General features: G+C 40.2%; 1 protein-coding gene across 4 annotated transcripts in view; it reads left to right on the forward strand.

The window, feature by feature from the left end:
• Window positions 1-18,485, forward strand: part of LOC111251265 (CD109 antigen-like) — a 37,713-nt gene that overhangs the window by 18,095 nt on the left and 1,133 nt on the right. For 2 of the 4 annotated variants that reach the window (XM_022807681.2, XM_086990334.1), the window contains 25 exons: window positions 3,115-3,295; window positions 5,168-5,336; window positions 5,713-5,783; window positions 6,038-6,169; window positions 6,316-6,564; window positions 6,829-7,059; window positions 8,041-8,235; window positions 8,545-8,658; window positions 8,828-8,890; window positions 9,101-9,301; window positions 11,620-11,910; window positions 12,289-12,407; window positions 12,749-12,916; window positions 13,131-13,248; window positions 13,403-13,633; window positions 13,793-14,093; window positions 14,462-14,723; window positions 14,859-15,045; window positions 15,343-15,441; window positions 15,603-15,783; window positions 16,128-16,360; window positions 16,558-16,719; window positions 17,092-17,288; window positions 17,584-17,733; window positions 18,115-18,248. In XM_022807681.2, coding sequence (XP_022663416.1) covers window positions 3,115-3,295; window positions 5,168-5,336; window positions 5,713-5,783; window positions 6,038-6,169; window positions 6,316-6,564; window positions 6,829-7,059; window positions 8,041-8,235; window positions 8,545-8,658; window positions 8,828-8,890; window positions 9,101-9,301; window positions 11,620-11,910; window positions 12,289-12,407; window positions 12,749-12,916; window positions 13,131-13,248; window positions 13,403-13,633; window positions 13,793-14,093; window positions 14,462-14,723; window positions 14,859-15,045; window positions 15,343-15,441; window positions 15,603-15,783; window positions 16,128-16,360; window positions 16,558-16,719; window positions 17,092-17,288; window positions 17,584-17,733; window positions 18,115-18,248 — 4,439 coding nt within the window. Of the gene's footprint in view, window positions 1-3,114; window positions 3,296-5,167; window positions 5,337-5,712; window positions 5,784-6,037; window positions 6,170-6,315; window positions 6,565-6,828; window positions 7,060-8,040; window positions 8,236-8,544; window positions 8,659-8,827; window positions 8,891-9,100; window positions 9,302-11,619; window positions 11,911-12,288; window positions 12,408-12,748; window positions 12,917-13,130; window positions 13,249-13,402; window positions 13,634-13,792; window positions 14,094-14,461; window positions 14,724-14,858; window positions 15,046-15,342; window positions 15,442-15,602; window positions 15,784-16,086; window positions 16,361-16,557; window positions 16,720-17,091; window positions 17,289-17,583; window positions 17,734-18,114; window positions 18,249-18,485 lie in introns of those variants that run through there. The other 2 variants (XM_086990335.1, XM_086990336.1) reach the window with 2 other exon arrangements.

An 18,485-nucleotide genomic window follows, 5' to 3' on the forward strand; every position in this document is an offset into this window, starting at 1 on the left:
TTTTCTGAACCGAATTCAATAGGACAACCTGTTTTCTTTGAGAAAACAGGATGTCCTACTGAATTTAGTAGGCCGTTACGAGACGATAGAAGGACAGCAATGTCAATCGAGGAATTACCGCTGGAATCGATGAATCGTATCTTATCAAATATGGGTGTTTAAATAGAAGGTCCTTAGCCTTTCGGGGAACTAAGAGGAAAAGCTCTTATGAGAGTACGTAGGATCATGATTATAGTCATCTCACATACACACGAGACTGCAAGCTTACTAAACTATGCAGTTGACCTACAGGGTGTTGCAAAATGTAGACGCCATTAGCAACAAACATTTACTGATTCTGCTCTATCAGCCTGTACGTCTTGTTTTCCGGGGATCTTGTTTCAGTTTTTCAGGTTATACAATGTACGTGTTTTCTACATAACCATCAATGTTGAAGAGGGCATAATGCTACATTTTGATTCTTAAAAAACAATACCATAACTAGAATTAGTGAGCCTTCTTTCAATTAGCAGTGAGCAGTTTTCAATTATGAAAATCGCTCATCGATCTCTACTCATTCACACGACTTATAAATAATAGACAAATATATAATAATTGTTTCATGTAGAGATGTCTCGCAATTCGTTGGGTGATATGGGTTCATATGACACTAGCGTTATATGGAACTAGCGTTGTTTCGCGCCAGGTAAGAATTCGGATTATTTCAAGCCTTTTTTTTTTGCCATGTATGTCCAGTAGCTGCTGTTCATTAAATAGGAACGACTTCTCTTTTCATGAGAGTAGAAACGTCAATGAATTTACTCACCACATCATAAAAACAGCACGAAAACACGAAGCGGCATGCACACACGCACGTCGTTCATTTACTCAGGGAGAGTGCTAGTCAGCCGTTCGGCGGGCGCTTGCCTAGTTAAGCGAACATCCTGATGATAATCAGGGGGGGGCCGACTATTTCGTTTCTATCTCGGTTTTGTCACTGTTGTCGACTACGCTAGCGGTCATTACAGAACGATTCATTTACGAACATAGGAAGCAACGCTCCTAATCAGTGTCAGAACGACTGAGACAGAGAACAAATCAGGGCGGTCCCTTGTCCAGGTACCCATTCAGAGTTGTTCAGTGAAGAGCTAATAAAGAAAAAAAAATAGTGCATAGTCTGACGATGCCCTAGTCATACAATATTGGTGAATTAACACACTGCTGCTCTGAACGAAGTTCACTGGGACGGGCGTAACCGTGACAATAAGTCTAATTTCAAGTCATCTAGTTCATTGTTAGGCGTCCCTATTTGATACGATATTTACGAGTTCATTTATAAATATGACGCTGAGAGGCTTTAGCTATGCGCAACCTTTAAATCGTGCATGAGCTTCGAAAATGCAAATTTAGCTGAAAGTCATCCGATGGAAGTCCCTCTTTCGACGTATGTGCTGTGGTATCTACGTTGGATAAGAACAGATGAAGATGAAGATGAAGAATCGATACGATGACCACTATGAAGGCTTGTTTCAACAGGGTTGGCTTTTAATACCGTTCATATAATTATGCGTGTAGAAGTATGACGTTCTGTTAGGTCTGGTGGCTTTTGTCTAAACAATGATAGATAGGTAATAGATAGATCTGTCGATTTTTTTTTGTTGTTTTGGCATTGTGAATGGAACAATGCGACATAGCAGCTATTTGGGCGAATTGCCGAACATATCTTCTCTCTTCTCTTAACCGAGATATGGTCAAAGATAGGATTATGCGCAAGATAAATAAGCGGTACTGACGAGCGCCTATAGCGCGGAATTACCATACACACATTGTTCCCCAACGAACCTGCTCACGTTAGCCTGATACGTTCACGCATGCGAGCGAGGTATCGTATCACTGAGTCGCATCTAACAAAGAAAATCCAAAAAGACAAGCTGTTTTTCATACCAATCCAATAGAAACTTTTTGTGTTATATCTTAAATTATACGCGTCTCAGGTTCTAGGTAGAAGAAAGTAGAATCGATGGCCATACATCCAAACAAGTATTCTATATATATACAAAGTGTGCGTGTCAAGTGGTGACGTCAACATTTTGGCATTGGCGTTTTTTTACAGTGAAATACTAATTGTTTCGTTGGTAATGAATTCTTGTCTCGGCGGTCGCCAACTCAATCGCGACAAGCAGAAAACAGTTATACGAGCGCGCCAAAAAAGCCGTCGATTTAAATGACGATTAAAGTGACGCTGATGAAAATGAGATGAGACTTTGGACAGATGGTCTTTGACCTGCCAGGAATCATTTAGTAATGATCGCAAACTGTGTTCTTATTTCCTCCGTCATTGTGTTGTAGCTATATATTGGGCTTATTTAATGAGGGATAAGGGCGGGACCAGTGAGAAAGGGGAGACGAGGAAATAATGGTATTTGTAATCCTGTAAATTAGGTATATTCAGAGACCTCGAATTGTCGACTGACGCAGCTCAATACCGGTCGCTCGCCCCGTGAACACGGCTAAGGGCCATGCGTCGAAATTTTTCCTACAAAGAACAAACAAATGGAGGCAGAAATTTTGAGTTTCGTTCTACACAAATGTCGAAATCGCAGAAGACCAAAGTACTGTGTAATCGGTTACGGTTGTAGTGGGGCATGCTTATATATTAGACAGTAATGGGGTGACTAACTTCACAACCGACTCTGTCGTGGACGGTGGGGAGTGCTTATGCTACAGACCCAAAATTTACACGCATCTGGGCGTCACCATATCCAAAGGCAGTAGCCTAATTCATGAGAACATTTTAAATTAAACTTTCGAACTATCCCTATAGCCAAAGTAGTTTCGGCTCAACAAAGGACAATTTACATATAAGTTTCAGCGTTCATGCGACATGTATTTTACCCGTCTGATGTTGTCTAAATCGTCTTTGCGAATTCTTAGTATAATAATATTATCTGATCGTTACCTAGTGACTGTTCGAGATCAGCTTATGCGTACGGTATTATTATTTTATTGTCAAACTTCCGTATTCTTTATCCTCCCCTAGTGATAACACAGCCGGTAACAGACAATTATCCAGACAAAGGAAAGTCAGCATAATTTTTGTTTTTTTTTTTTTATCATCTGAATTAATTCTAACAGGAAATATCTGGTGCTCGCCTCGAATACGGTACGTCCAGGTCAAATCTTTCGCGTGCATCTTCATCTGATTAAAGCACCTTACCCGCTCACCGTGCGAACATCCCTTTCATGTGACAGAAATGAAGTGGCCGCAGGAAGCGAAGTGATTGAGGCTGGCGAGAGTACGATCATTTTATTACAGGTAATATGAGGTCAGGGTAGGCATAGACGGATAATTTAGTAAGTTCATTTGTTTGGCAATAGCTGAATATTATGAAGCTAGATTTTAGGGTATGATACATTTACGAACGGAATTCATAGGGTATCATAGATTTGCTTTTTTCTATTTGAATTGGCGCCGTACGTCGTCTCTGAAGTTTCTGTATTTTATACGTTAATAAATAGATATAACTACTTCAAAAACAGATAACCGCAAAAGGCTAATTTAGTCGATTTTGTTTATTTTGCCATTTGTAAAGCTAGACCTTAGGTATTTATAAGCGTCTGTATATAAAAGTAGCTGAATTATATGTACTCGGAAGAATCCGTATATGTTATGTTGGTACGCTTCTTGGTTTTGAATAGTTCGAAGTCAAGCACTCCTATTCGACGACACCGTATTTTTATACGTAAGTTATGTTGTTCGATTTTTTGCCATAGGCGCTCGATGTCTTCATAAAAGATCGTACATTGCCAGCAGCATGTAAACAATGCTAAAAATAGTCATAATAACAATGCCACAGATAGTCTCTCACAGAGATTCGCCACTAAACAGCCCCTGGCGAATCCAGCCTGATCAATCATCACCTGTCGTCATGGGTGCGTTAGCGTAGCAGAACAATGAATATATCGCAGCACGAAAAACCTAATAAATCATCGTTTGATCAAACAGTTCCACCGAACAATGACCGTAATCACATACCAGACCCTCATGAAATGGATCTCGTTCATGCTCCTTGACTGTTCGTTGTTCCTCTATGGGGCACCGTCTCGTCATGCTTTGTTAGTATCCATTGGCACGTTACGGTAGGCGTACCGTAAGAAATTCGCTCTATTAATAGAATGCCACAATGATCATAGCTTCGTCGGCCGCAAGAGATTGCGTGACTTCTGAATGGCAGCCTCTCTAGTGTAATGCGTCTATGAACCTAACAATGGCAAAATGATTTCCATTCCAAAATCCGACTACTCTGACTCGCTCGCTTCCTTCCTCTAGAGCGTGTATCCGAGACACGCATGTGGCTTTTCAGCGGGCTTAAGTCAAAAACAAATCTGCGCCATGATTAATGTGGCGAACAAACAAACCGTACCTAATATATGCCTATAAGCCAATGAACAAGTCGGTGAATTGGGGGTAATGGCCGCTTGTGTATAGCAAGCAAACAGAAACTTCAGCGTAGGATCTCCTAAAGTCTGCTGTGTGATGAAGAAATGTCAGTTAGTTCAGTTAGCTCGATACAATTTTCTAACCAATGTCAGTGACTTAGATTGGGCGCATGTTTGTAGGCCTGATAGAAGGCCATTTCGAAAGAGTTAGTATAGTAAAATAAGCTCCTCTCAAGAAACTGATCTAAGTCGAGTGGGACACGTGTAGGCCAATAGATGCAATCACTTGCTATCGCTATAAGCAACTTTAACAAATTTTCAATGATTTTTTTTATGACGGATTTTTATGGGAAAATAATTGTATTGCTAGGTAACGGGAACATGAAAATAGACACGCGACAGATTTTGTTCAAAGAACTTTATTCTATGTTGTAATCAGTCGCTAACTGAATAAATCTTTTATATAACTGAATAAAGCTTTTTTTAAGACATGGCCACGTACATAGGAGCTATGATACCACATTAGGCATTGGATAAAATTGTTTCTAAGGGTCCTTCTTCTTTGATCCTTCTTCTAATCTTCTCTGGTCAGCACACTTGCAGTAACGTGCTCACTCATGCCATAATGAGTGGCACTAATAAGAGTAATAATAATAATAATAATAATAATGAGCAGTGTATTGACATGTTACAAGCAATAAGTGTAACATCACTTTTTTCCTGCTGTTGCTGCGCTAATGTTTTTTAGGTACCTCATAACGCAAAAAAAGGCCGCTATGTTTTCCAAGCGCAGGGTAACACAGGTGGTGCACTTGGAGGAACTTCCTTTTGGGAGGAACGCGAAGTCATCTTCAAACCCCAATTCCTCACCATTCTTATTCAAACCTCACAACTTGTCTACAACCTAGAACAAAAGAGTCAGTACAAATATAAATGGCATACTGTTTCAATTGATACAACCTTTGTTACTTACCGAAATTATGTAGTAGTTGCGTTGCTGGCACGTCTAGAATACGAAACCAGTACTCACTCTTGATGCATGTAAAAAATATAAACATCGTTGTCGATAATATGTAAACATATTTATTATCGAAATGTTAAGTATTAGCGTGGGACGGACAGCGTAACTATCTAACGTTCGTTGAACCTGATAATATTTGTCGAGCAAGATTATCCGGTTCGTCTTACTACTTAATGGATACTTAGTTTAAGTTTCTCGAAATGCAATTATCTCAGGCAAACTATATAGTGTTATTTCAGTAATTCTCACAAAAGCCCCGTTTGGCTCAATAGTTGCAGCCCGCATTGTACTTCTTACAACAGAGCTTAAACCGTACGAAGATCCTGTGGACGTTTTTCTATTGGTGAGCTATTATTCTTAGTTGCTTAAAGTTATCTTCATAATAAGCGTCAGTTGATTTTTAGCCAAAGAAGCTGTTGGCTCTCGTTCTGAGTATCCAAGTTCTTCAACAAATAATGCAAACATGGACATCGCTGCTCGTATCTAGAGCTCTTCGAAGTTAACAGTTCTGCAGCATAACTATCTACTCGAATTTTTAAGGAGACTAAGTAAGCAAATCTGTGAAGATAATCTCAGTAGGTTAAGCACGTTCTATAGGACTCGCGCGGAATCGTACTCAAACGTTGGACTTCACGCTATCCTTACCTTGGCGTAATTAGCGTTTCATTCGACCTTCCCGAAGAATACGAACCAGGATGGTGGACTATACGGACACAGGTTCTTAATCAGGTATTATTCTTTTTCAGAGTCGGACCTTGTTCAGCAGTATTAATCACAACAAATAAAGTCGTTATGCCAACAGCAGTGTAACAGTGTTAAAAAAATCAGATTAAATTCATTGCGTGTGTTAGTAATCGTTGTGTGTGTACGGCCAGGTTGAGGAGAAGCGCATTCTACTGGAAAGATGGTACACAGAACGCTTTGACGTCTACGTCTCGATGCCGCCATTTTTGGTGACGACCGACGAATATCTGGAGGGTGACATCACGGCGAATTTTACAAACGTTGCTCCGACATATGGCAACCTCACAGTTCGGGTACTCGTGAAGCCGTTCAGTAGATCGACGAAAACAAGGAGACCAATTACCTTAACCGACAACTTCATTGAGGACTATGTTCATGATGTAGGTTCCTATAACGAGTATATAATTTGGTATTTTATATAAGTTGCATTGTATCGTACCGAAACGTTCGAGAGAATGATAGGGCTTCGCCAAATACGCCTACCATGTCCACCTCGCTCTAACCTCTTATGACATAGATCACCAATGCAATAAATTTTTTACTACTTTCCATTAGTACATTTTTTCTCTAGACCATTCTGTTTGTTCTTTGAAAGTACTTCATTATACATTTTATCTATGTAACAACCATTGTGCACATTACAGTTTCGTGGCGCGTACCACTTTCAATATTCGTTGAAGCAGCTTGCATCGCTGGCCTATCCTTACCACCTGTCCTATTGCGAGATTGAGGTTCATGCAAGCATCGGCGAACGATTCATTGATGTCATCGTGGACGGCTTCTCCAAAGCGCGCATTGTCAACGACTCAATCACAATCACTATCCTTGGCGATAAACCGCTCATATTCAAGCCTCACATGGAGTTTTACGTTTACGTAATACGTCTACTTAACTGCAATATATATTACCCAAAAAGATGCACGGATATTTCCTCGATTAACAGATGATTCAAAATTCAAGCTAACGGGAAGCTGGGTCGAATGTGTAATTGTCCGTTAGTAGTTCTACAAAGGCCTTATAGAAGTTCCCCCTTTTCTATTTGAGATCAAAGACGTGTCCCCGTTGGCATTATTTACAAATTATATGTTGATGCTCGGAACTGTGTGATACTTGCAGCTTTTTGGACCAAAACGAACTTCTACAATCTTCAATCGGTTCGCTTGTGAAATGATACGAGCACAACAACCTGAGTAATTTCGACAGTAAAATATACAACTGCGTGTGTCGGCAATCGTAATTTTGGCTGTACCTTTCAGAGCCGAGTCAATTCAGGACAATTATTAAGCCTTTTCTCGATTTCAATTAGTACATGATTGAAGTTTTGAAGGTTCGAATTGTGGTTCCGTTCTTTCGTTGTTAGCGAAGCTCTACTCTGTACAACACTTTAGTGTATTTTTCACAACTCCTAAATGCATGTACACAAAGAAAGGTTGAATCTATTGAGTGCTTATATAGGGTAGCACATTGAGGCACTTCAAAACAAATTATGTAACAAATCAGTGTGAGGCGCGGCTTTCCTAGAGAATCCTACTGCGCTCACTATAATTTATAATAAAAAATTCCCCACCCCCCACCCCCATATTAGAATGTTCAATAAGCTAATTAATATAACTGTAGCAACTTACTATCAAATCATCTAAGCAGTGCTTATTATATTATTGTAAGTGCTCTTGAAGTTCTTCGCACCATTAACATGAGACAGTGACCCACTTTTGTGGCGAAGAATCATGCTACAATTATCTGTTTTGGTTAGTACATTATAAAATCTAAATGCACTCATTGGTTGCAGTTGTATTGTCTCATCGATATTCTAAGATTCGACTCCGTTTAGTAACAGACGGAATGCTACTTTCTAGGTCCAAGTAAGTTACCACGATCAGGTGAAACTACCCGAAAAGGTACTGAACGATGGAACAATCAGCGTAACATTAGTTGCTTCTGGGGACTTTGGTCGTCTTGAGATTAGTCACCGAGACCATAAACTCGATAGTAATGGAGTGGCAAAAATAAGAGAGCTTGCTCCTGATAGGACAGAACGTATTTATATTCAGGTAAGGAAAGCCGAAGTGCTGTCAGAGATCATATGTTTTGATGACCTTTTGTTGTAGCAAGAAGACCATGACAGGACTGGCTAAGGCTCCACGATTAGAATGCAAAATTGTCAGTTCTTATTTGCCGGCCTGAAGAGTTGCTGCCTAGCAGTCGGCGACAAACTAGATTCCTATGCCTAACAAGGCCATGCACGTTTTGCCGAAACAATTTCGCCTGCCAATTAAGACTGCATCTACTGATCGTAATATACCCTTGTAGAATCTCACCAGAAACGCCCAAACTACAGTTTAATAAACTGTTCATTTCAGGCCGTTTTCCATTTAGAGGGCGTAGCTGTTGCGGCCGCCGAAGAACGAATGTTGGCTTATTATAGGCAAGATAACCGACAGCTTCAAGTTACCACAAGTACTACGGAGGGTGTAGTAAGCAAAACCGGATCAACTTATAAAAATCTATTTTTCATCATTGGCATCATTTATAGCTTTACCTTGTTCAGGCAAAGAACGTGCAGGCAAAATGAAGAACCTTTGCTGTCGAAGGACTACAAGCTCTAAATCACACATGACCTAACACGGTATTTGCCCATTGCAGGCTGGAGAATACGCGATCTTGCACGTGCGATCCAATTTCTTCCTTAAAAACTTTTATTACTTGGTAATTATTGTCTTGTGAGCTTTGCTTGTAGATGTATTGATGCTAATTGGAGCTAACTGAACCGTTCGAATCCTTGCAGCTGTAGTGCTTCTTTGAGCGTTGTCTAAGTTGGTTTCAATTGTCCTTTCTTAAGGAATTGTTTCTTCCTAAGCTTCGCGATATTTTACGGTTCATGCTATACATAAAGTTTCAACTTAATTTCCAATTCAGACCATTTCGAAAGGGGCTGTCCTTCAGCAAGGCCGTATGGCCGTCCATGGTGTGGACCACACAGTGACATCGTTAGCCATTCCCCTCAGTGCCGAGATGGCACCCTCACTTCGAGTGGTCGTCTACGTTATTGAAGAGAAAAGTTATGAAATAATAGCTGATTCTGTCACACTCCCGGTCCGCGGCATCAACCGAGGAAATGTAAGTACATCACGAGCGCACATATCGCTAAAACTTTGACAGCACTACACGATACATAATACATATATGTTTATAGCTTTAATACGCGTTTTGCAGAACTATGTCTTAAATAGCAACGAACAAAACGTTCCGTTAACTTCTAACACACGTAGATGCCAGAAACGATTGTATCGGATCTATCGAGCATTATCTACAATAGAGAGCTATCTATCTCTTTTGCTAGATCCAAATGGTTTAGCAAACAACCTAAAAAACACACGCCGCTAACCTTGTCTATGTTGGATTGTCTTTGTATAATGTATGTTTTACATTGCTCAAACATTTTTTCTACTTTATGGTTTAGTTATCTGCTGTAATGGCTGCCTACGTACCAAACGCCTTAGAACGTGCGTATTTCTAATTTAGCCATGATCGTATTTAGCTCTGATGCATTTAATAGTAAAATAAAATGCGTGTCCAAAATGGCATATTGCTTACCATCATTATATGAACGAGATGCATGTATATGTAAGCGTTGAATTGAGACAGATTTTCGTGGACTGTTTTCTACAGTGGAATCGCAAATTGATATGGCATTTGTATGGTGAATGACGATGTGTCGTCTTCGAAACTGAAGCACCGGGTACGCTTCTGCAGAAAAATTAGGTTTTATAACGGCACAGGGGACCGTGCGCGACAGAAAAGACACACGTCCAGTGCACATTTAACGGTTCTTCTTTGTAGGTCTAGACGTTGCTGCACAAATCTGGCATGAGTGAGCGTACGATGTATTTACAAAGGCCCAGAGTAGATGTCGTATGTCATAGACGAAAGACAGATGAAGGCAATCCAATCAAGAGACCGATGCTGCTAACTGTTCCCTCGGCGATAATTTTTTTATCCTTGATTGCAAAAATAAACCGCCGACATTATTCTTAGTTTTCTCTCGACCTAGGGGATGTGCCTATTTTGAACAGATATAAATCAACTAACGTTGGTGTTTTGAGTCTGATGTCGAGAGAAGGATGCACCATGCCATCATACTTATTTCTGAAACGCGAACGTCACTAAAAAGTCTTCTTCGGTTGTTTAAGCTGTAATATCTGTAAATAAACAACAGCTGTAACAAATGTAAATAAACCGAAATCTATGGCAAAAAATTATACGTCGTTCATGAACCCGTTCATAGAAATCCATCAATACAGAGTCAGCTACTCGCACATATAGCAGCCGAATAGCGTAGATATGAATCCGTAGAATTCTCATGTATGGAACATTATTGAGTCGGTATCTAATACGTCTTGACATAGCAACGTTGGCTCACTTCACTATTTTTTTTTTAAATCAAAAACCCGTTTCTAGAACTACCGGGTTATTGATCCATATCAAAACTAAGGCCATGGGAGTGACTGCGCAACGAACGGAAAAGGTGCAAATATGTCGATGCAAAGGACCAAAAAAATATGGGGCGTGCAATAAGAACTTCCCCCATTTGAAGTTTAGGAAGGCGGCTTTAATGACGTGTGACTTTTCGTTGTGATAGAGCGAGCTGATCTGAAGTTGTCTGCTGGATCGTTTTTCGTGAATAGTCTGCTTTACTCGACTCAATTGGCCAACTATACGCGCAGATCAGTTGTCCGGTTCGGTGAATCAGGCCCTTACGCTTCCGCCAAACGCAAAGCATCGACTTTTTCTAACGAAGATATACTCAAACTCTGGGTCTTGGTTCCTGACGTTACCGATTCCAATCACTTGTTTATTTTAATATCGATGATAATTCTGTGTTAAAATTGCTCATTACAGCCGCTTAATACTCGACAGCGCGCAACAGGATAAAATGCAATGCCAAGCTGTACTCCCTTGTCGAATTTAGAGACTTAAAGAAATATCTAAGCCCTAGAGTTTTCTGTAATTCCAAGAGATTTGAAGTAGCTGACGATGGTGTTCTCATCTTTTCTACCAATTTTCAACTTGTTTGTCGGCCTTCCTTCTTCAAAACTGCTTTATATACTTAACTAATACAATTGGTCAGAGCAGAGGATTTCGGATACCATGTGAAAACCACTTCTGATCAGCCCTTTCAATGAAAACATCGTCGCTATACGCACAGCGAATGTCCCAGACTGTTCTAGTAGCGTGTCGGCTATTGCACGGCAAAATGCATAGTATACAATGTGTTGAAAAATACTTCTTCATCTAGAATTTGAAATGGCACCTATAACATAATACTGCTAAGCACGTACTAGAAGCAGACAAATAAATAAGGAAAAGTTGTAAAGAAAAATTGTGGAATTTATCAGATGAATCGAAGAAATATTCATTTGCGTTTTTTGTATTAGTTCCGTGTTTGGATTAACAAGCAGCAGGATCGACGCGGAGATTTGGTCGAAGTGGTAGCTGATTATACAACAGAAGCTATTGTCTGTAGTACCAGCCTTGATACGGATCTTATAGCGAATCAAGGTCGTAACGACATAACGCCAGTAGAAGTCATTCGAGCTTTACTGCGAATGGAGACCAATGGAACGCAACTTATTGGGGGCATAGCTAAGGATCGCAACGGAGGACCGGATGAGATTTTCTTCTATGCGACGCTCAACGCTGCTCCTGATGCCAACAAAACTTTTGACGTGAGTACAAGTCTCCTTCTGTATATAAGTTAATGCAAGTTCAACGGATATAACGATGCATCGTATTGTAACAGGCTCAACATTTTGACAACGTCCTATTGCTTTGTACCTTTGTGTATCGTGGGTAATACCGTAACATAATGAGTGCCTACGTTGTCGCCTATATATATAGACTGCCACTAGTGGACTGAAAACACTAGCAAGTCTAGAGCAATTAGAGCAAATAATAAAATACTATTACTATCAATAAGATAAAATGGTTCACTGAACTTTATGCGTATGACGTTACCAAACAGCCCGAGGCAAACATACAGTAGATGTATTCCGTTTTCCTACTGTCAAATATTCTTTTTTCGTCTTCATTTATTCTTCTTTCAGTACGCTGGTTTGGTTCTGTTTACCAATCTGGTATTGACCCAGTTCTACGATGAGACCTGCAATTCTAGTGATAGGCTCGCATGTCGCACAGGTTCCCAGTGCTACTTTGTCCGAGAGAGGTAAAATGCATAGAAACGTTTATATATATATATATATATATATATATAAATGACCTTCGTCGAGTTGAGCCTAATTGGGTTTCTATAAGGAGCCGAGTCAACAGCTTTAGATTGATTTGCAGAAGCAAAGCTGAAGATAACTACATATTTTACTAAGGCAGGGTTTCCCCATTGTTAGTATACCCAGACGTCCGCAGTAACATCAGACAGCCAAAAATACAATAAAGAATTGTCTTTTTTTAATTCGATTTAAATCACCCTGCAAATATTAGCACTCTGCTATAGGAGAGATTTTCTTATTTTCCTGAATACATATTTGTTATATTCTTGGGTTTATTTAGGTGTGACGGCCTGCGCAATTGTGAAGACGGTTCAGACGAATCCGGTTGTGGAGATTTGCTTCGGGAAGACGAAGATTCATTTCTGTTTCACGTGTTCCGTCGGAACCGATTTAACAATTTCTTTGATGCGACCGGGTCTATGTTTGGGTACCATGACATCTATATGGGGTAAGAACGATCGCGGAGTTGTGTTCGTGTTGCGCCATCGTCAGTGAAATTAGGGGACAATCCTTGGTGCGAACGCGAACTACATGAGTCACAGAATTCGGTTTTACCGGCTTCTGCAGAAAAGCGACCCTTGTAATTAATAACGAAACACATTCTTACTACTATCATTGTTATGTTAAAAAGTAATGAGGCTTTTTCCTCATTGGATTTCTAGGAATCTTCGACAAATCTTTACTAAGACAGAGATTCCTAAGGCTTCTACGTTGTATCACGTAAACGCGATCGCCATCAGCAAGGAGTTTGGTTTTCAGGTCCTGAAAAAGCCTGTGCTAGTGAGTGAATAGAGTATTGTTATTATTATTATTATTACATAATATTTCCATGGTAAACGCCGAATGTTTAGTTACGAACATTTGACCGAAGGCAGCATTTACGCGTACCAGCGAACTAACAATGGCTATATGAATGTACCGTATCGTATGCCAGCATGATAGTACCCGTCCATTCTTCATGACCACCGAAGCTCCTACCGAGGCTGTCTATGGTGAGCAGATTGGCATACGAGTCATTCTATTCAATTATCAGCACTTTGAGATTCAGGCCGAGCTGATTTTGCACGACTCTGATGACTATCGTTTCGTTCATGTTGAACCGTTTGGTGTCGTCCACACCTATTCGCCCCGAACAACCCGTGGAGAGCACCAGCATGTTGTATTTGTGAGTATATTTCGTTTGCCACCCTCAAGAAACCCTAGTCAGTCAGAGTAGGCCAGTAATGAATTTGCTCAATAATTATTACTCTCGTAAGGCTTTCTAGTACGTGTGTGCTCCTACCAGAAATAATGTGACATATATACTTCGACCTTCGTATCGCAGATTAAGGCGTGGCAGCACATCATTATCCACGTTCCTGTGGTGTCGACACGTGTCGGGGAGGTCACGTTCAGACTGACAGGACGTACACAGGTGGCTAATGAACAAGCGGAAATTACGGTGAACTTTCTGCCCGATGGCGTTGGTCTGCAAATGCATCTGGCTATGATGTTCGACATGCGAGCGATTAGCAAGAATCTGAAGTACTTCGACTTCAATATTACCGATACGCCGATTATACCGTTTAACGAGACGCATAGAAGATACATGTTTGATTCTTGTAACGCAAGAATATCGGTCATCGGTAGGGCTAATCACTATCAACAATATCTCAATCTGAAAAAAAGTTTATGCTGCTTTGCGGCAGTTGTTATTATGATAATTGATCGAAAATATATTCGAACGTTAATTATCTGAATTAAATAGATTTCCTAGCTTCTTTATAGCAGCTAGCTGGTAGGCCAGCATTGCATGATTCGTTGAGCTGGCTCTACAATCATCGTTAGATGTTGACATTTCAGAGAGCAAAGGACGTGTTAGAAGGAGGATATTGTAAACATGTAACTTTTTTCTATCGTAAACTTGTTCGATTAATACTTATTAGGCATGTATAATGTACGATGTATTTTTACATGGCAACTATCTACAAGGGCGTATCGTTTATTGCCAAAGGTGACGTAGTGGGCGCGAGTTCTGTCGATATTCCCGTACCTCTCGAAGAATTCGGGTTCGCCACAGGAGTCCAATCTGGTGAACATGCGTTATTTGACTTCGGCTATCACCTAGCTGTACTACATTATCTGCGACTCACCAACCAAATGAATCCAGATTCGTCGAAGAAATTGTTTGACCATTTAAACAAAGTCCTCGTCGACCAGATAGGCTATTTTCAGGCTGGCGGTTTTGCCATGTACAAGGGCGAGCCTAGCGTTTGGTATGTACACGGTAACTTGAAAGGTTTCAGGTAGTCTTCATTTCCATTACGTCTAGGTGCAACTAAAGTTCAAGTAGCGAGAATCTGTGTTAATAAAATAGAATTTATCTAATTTGCTCTAACTTTTGTTTACAGGTTGACAGCCCTTGCAGCGAAGATCTACCATTCTGCAATCTTTCCGGATTGGGAGTATAAGTTCTTGTTTATTGACCCTGAACTCATCGAACGCTCGGTGCGGTTCCTGCTGCAGTGCCAAGATGCGCAATTTGGCAATTTTTATGAAGTCAGTGGTTTGTCACATAATCGGCGCCACAGAGCATTCGTGAGTACGCTAAATAAATAAATAACATAGACTATTTTCGATACCGTACTAATGGGAACTGATCTTCTGCAGTCTGTTAACAATATCAACATATATAACACGTAGCTAATTTTTTTTACTGGAATAATAAAAGTCACCACTACTATTGCTGTCACAATAAAAAACACAATTTTTAGTGAACTCTGTTCAAGTTTCGCATAAACTAACAGTTTTCTGATAGTCTTTACTGTGCTTCTGATTATCATACACGACAAACTATAGTGTATAAAATACGGAATCGATACTTCTGCCCTACAGATGCTGGATGATCGGCGTCTGATGCGCAATTTCCACAACGTCTCGTTAACTGCTCACGTTCTTATAACGCTTGCCAAAGTGACTGACACCATCACAGGAGTAAGAACTTAATCAGTATCCGTCTTTCGTGTCCGCTAATTTCTGCTATATCTACGTTTCTTGCATATACTATACACACATGATAAATATCGGATGTGTTCCCTTGGCGCTTTTGTTAGTATATGAGCAATTATTAAGGCAGGACGACATGTTTTTTCCAGCCGATATTGGGCGAGTTAGCGGTTGCTAAGAAGGCGGCTGTACGTTATTTAGAGGAGCACATGCCACGCTTACGAAATTCATCCTACCACATGGCCATCACAACGTATGCGCTCAAGCTGGCTGATTCTATTCAAGCAGAAACCGGATGGACGATCTTGCAAACCATGCGTCGTGAAACAGGTACACTTTTTCTATTATAACAGTAATAACAGTAATAGTAACTATTCATATTATCGTTATATCAGTATCACGTGGAGATGTGAAATTTATCGTCGTCCAAATTATGTCAGCGCCTTTTGGCCCTCTGATCTGCGTCATAATAAATAAACGGAACTTGATTATGTTAGGCTAAAATTCTAATTTTATTTGTTAATATATGTGTACAAGTTGAGCGTGAAATAAGCTGATTTATGTTAATGTTTACTCGAATTGAAAGGCACTATGCTTGCTCCTCTTCTTCTTTGTTGTTGTTTTTTAAAAAAGTTCTAGCTGTTTTGACGGAACCTTTCTCCGACTCCTTGCAGAGGGTATGATCTATTGGTCTTCAGTGGATATAGGGCCGGCCACGATCGTCTGGGAAGCTCAGCGACCCTTCTATTATGCAAATATGCCAGCCGAGGACGACGCGCTTGGTGTTGAAACAACTTCATACGCCCTTATGCTCATGATGGAGTTCGGATCCCAAGACGACGAAAGTCAGGTTGTTCGATGGCTGAACTGGATGAGATATACCGATTTTGGATTTGTTGGAACCCAGGTTAGTAAGAAACGTAAACGTTATCTCGTTTACGCCAGATAATATATGCGTACAAAATAAGCAAATTGAATCGTGATGATAATATGTGAGGCAGTGAAACCAGCATCCGAAACGTTGTGGCTAATCCATAAGTATTTATCTATGAGTAAGCATAAACGTTTGAATTTAAGTCGCTCTACATCGTTTGAATCCGGCAGGATACCCTATTGGCAATGGAGGCATTGACACGCTATTCCTTCCGGACGCATATTCGTGATGTAACCGATCTGAAGGTGTCAGTTCAGATAAGCTCGGTTCCTGGAACGTCTCGAAGCCTCTTCATTAATAAAGAGAATCTCGCAGAACGAAAATTCGTATCGGTAGGTTATCATCTCATCTCATCTCATCTCGTTTTATTACCCACCGCAGATATTGCGATTCGCTTATAATTTAAACACGTAATATTGGCCTTTATCTTTGCTAAATATCTTGCTAAAATATAACTGAAAAAATCGCAGTCGGGGACAATAACGAGCTATCGGGAAAGTCTTACCCTTGCAGGCAATTGCCACTGGCATAAATGACGGTCTTTTTCGTAACTCGCCTGTAAACGTGTATCAATCCAAGATAAAGATTTGGGGCTGATTTCAATGAACCAGATGCTTCACAGGGCCAAGGGACTTAGCATTACGGAAAATATTTCTAACAAAACAATGGAAAGTAAACTTTAAATGTATGGATTGCCTTGCCAGGAAGGACCAAATGTTTTCGGTCATGCGGAGGTTATCGCCGAGGGCGCGGGTCTTGCCATCGTTCAGATGGACGTCACGTATAACGTAGATCGGGACTATCTTCTCGTTCCCCCAGCCCAGGACGCGTTCGATCTCAAGATGAGTACTCGTTATTGGGGTCGTAACAAGTCGCATGTTGAAATTGAGACTTGTACAAGGTTAGTATTTTTATTAGCACCGTGCTATCCATTATATCTTCTGGTATCACTCAACGGCGTCTATATTTTATACAGTACCTAGCTTTACGCAAGACTGTATTGTCATCATATTAAAGTTGAGTATTAAACCAGCTAAGATTGAACGTTGTTTCGTGTTGATAGGGTCAAAATGGAGGCCGAACCACGACTTAAGATACAAGTTTATGGCCTGAGCCTGTGCCTGTACTTTTTCTAGATAAAAAAATGTTTTTCAAAGTATGTCAATATTATCGTGTTCTCTATAAAACCATTTTAGGTGGACTCTGACTCGTGTGGGAAACATGAGTGGTGCTGCGGTTGTAGAGATAATAGTTCCATCTGGTTACTATCACTACAGGCCTGTCATCGATCAATACGTGGCCAGTGGGGAGCAGCCTAGACTAAAAAGGGCCTTCCTCGCAGAAAGGTCGTATTCTCATTGTAAACAAAAAATATGTTTCATTATGTAATATGACATGTTGGAGACAATAAAGATGCATTTTGTTACAACGGAGTTCACGAGTCCAAACGCCATGCTCGTAATAATCGTAGAAATAAGAATTCACTTTACGTAGTTAACAAAGTTCAATTATGTAAAAGGAACTAATCTTCATCGAATGTATTTAATTTAGCTGCTTTAATCTTTGGCGGCAGTGCTTCCTTTTATAACTAGGTTTGATTGAGAGCTCTATCTTTCCTAGACTTAGTGAGTAGCTTTCCCCCTAAACCACTCTATATAGTATAGAATTAGGTCAGTTCTACATGATCTGCGCGCAAAAATGTTCTTCTGTTTGCTGCACTTCAACAGGTCGGCGGCGTTCATGTTCGATGCGATTCCAGCTTTTCAGTGGACGTGTTTCAAGTTCCAGATGCAACGATGGTTTCCTATTGCTAATTCTTCAAGATACCTCAAAGCGAAGGTGTACGAATACCATGCGCCTGGTAAAAGCCGCTTTTCAACTTTCTCGTATATATATATATATATATATATATATATATATCTGAAAGCAGAAGGAGCTTGTGATATTTGGACGTGATAAATAAAGCACTTCTATATATATACATTCTTTTCCAGAGCAGAGAATTAATTTCACTGAACGTATGGGGGCATGAACGTAACTTTTTTTTAGTGCCCCCGGGTCTTTTTGCTCTGTGTATAGTTGCTTGTAATCACTTTTT

This window comes from Varroa destructor, unplaced genomic scaffold, assembly GCF_002443255.2.
Source record: "Varroa destructor unplaced genomic scaffold, Vdes_3.0 BEIS01000005.1, whole genome shotgun sequence".
Taxonomy (NCBI): domain Eukaryota; kingdom Metazoa; phylum Arthropoda; class Arachnida; order Mesostigmata; family Varroidae; genus Varroa; species Varroa destructor.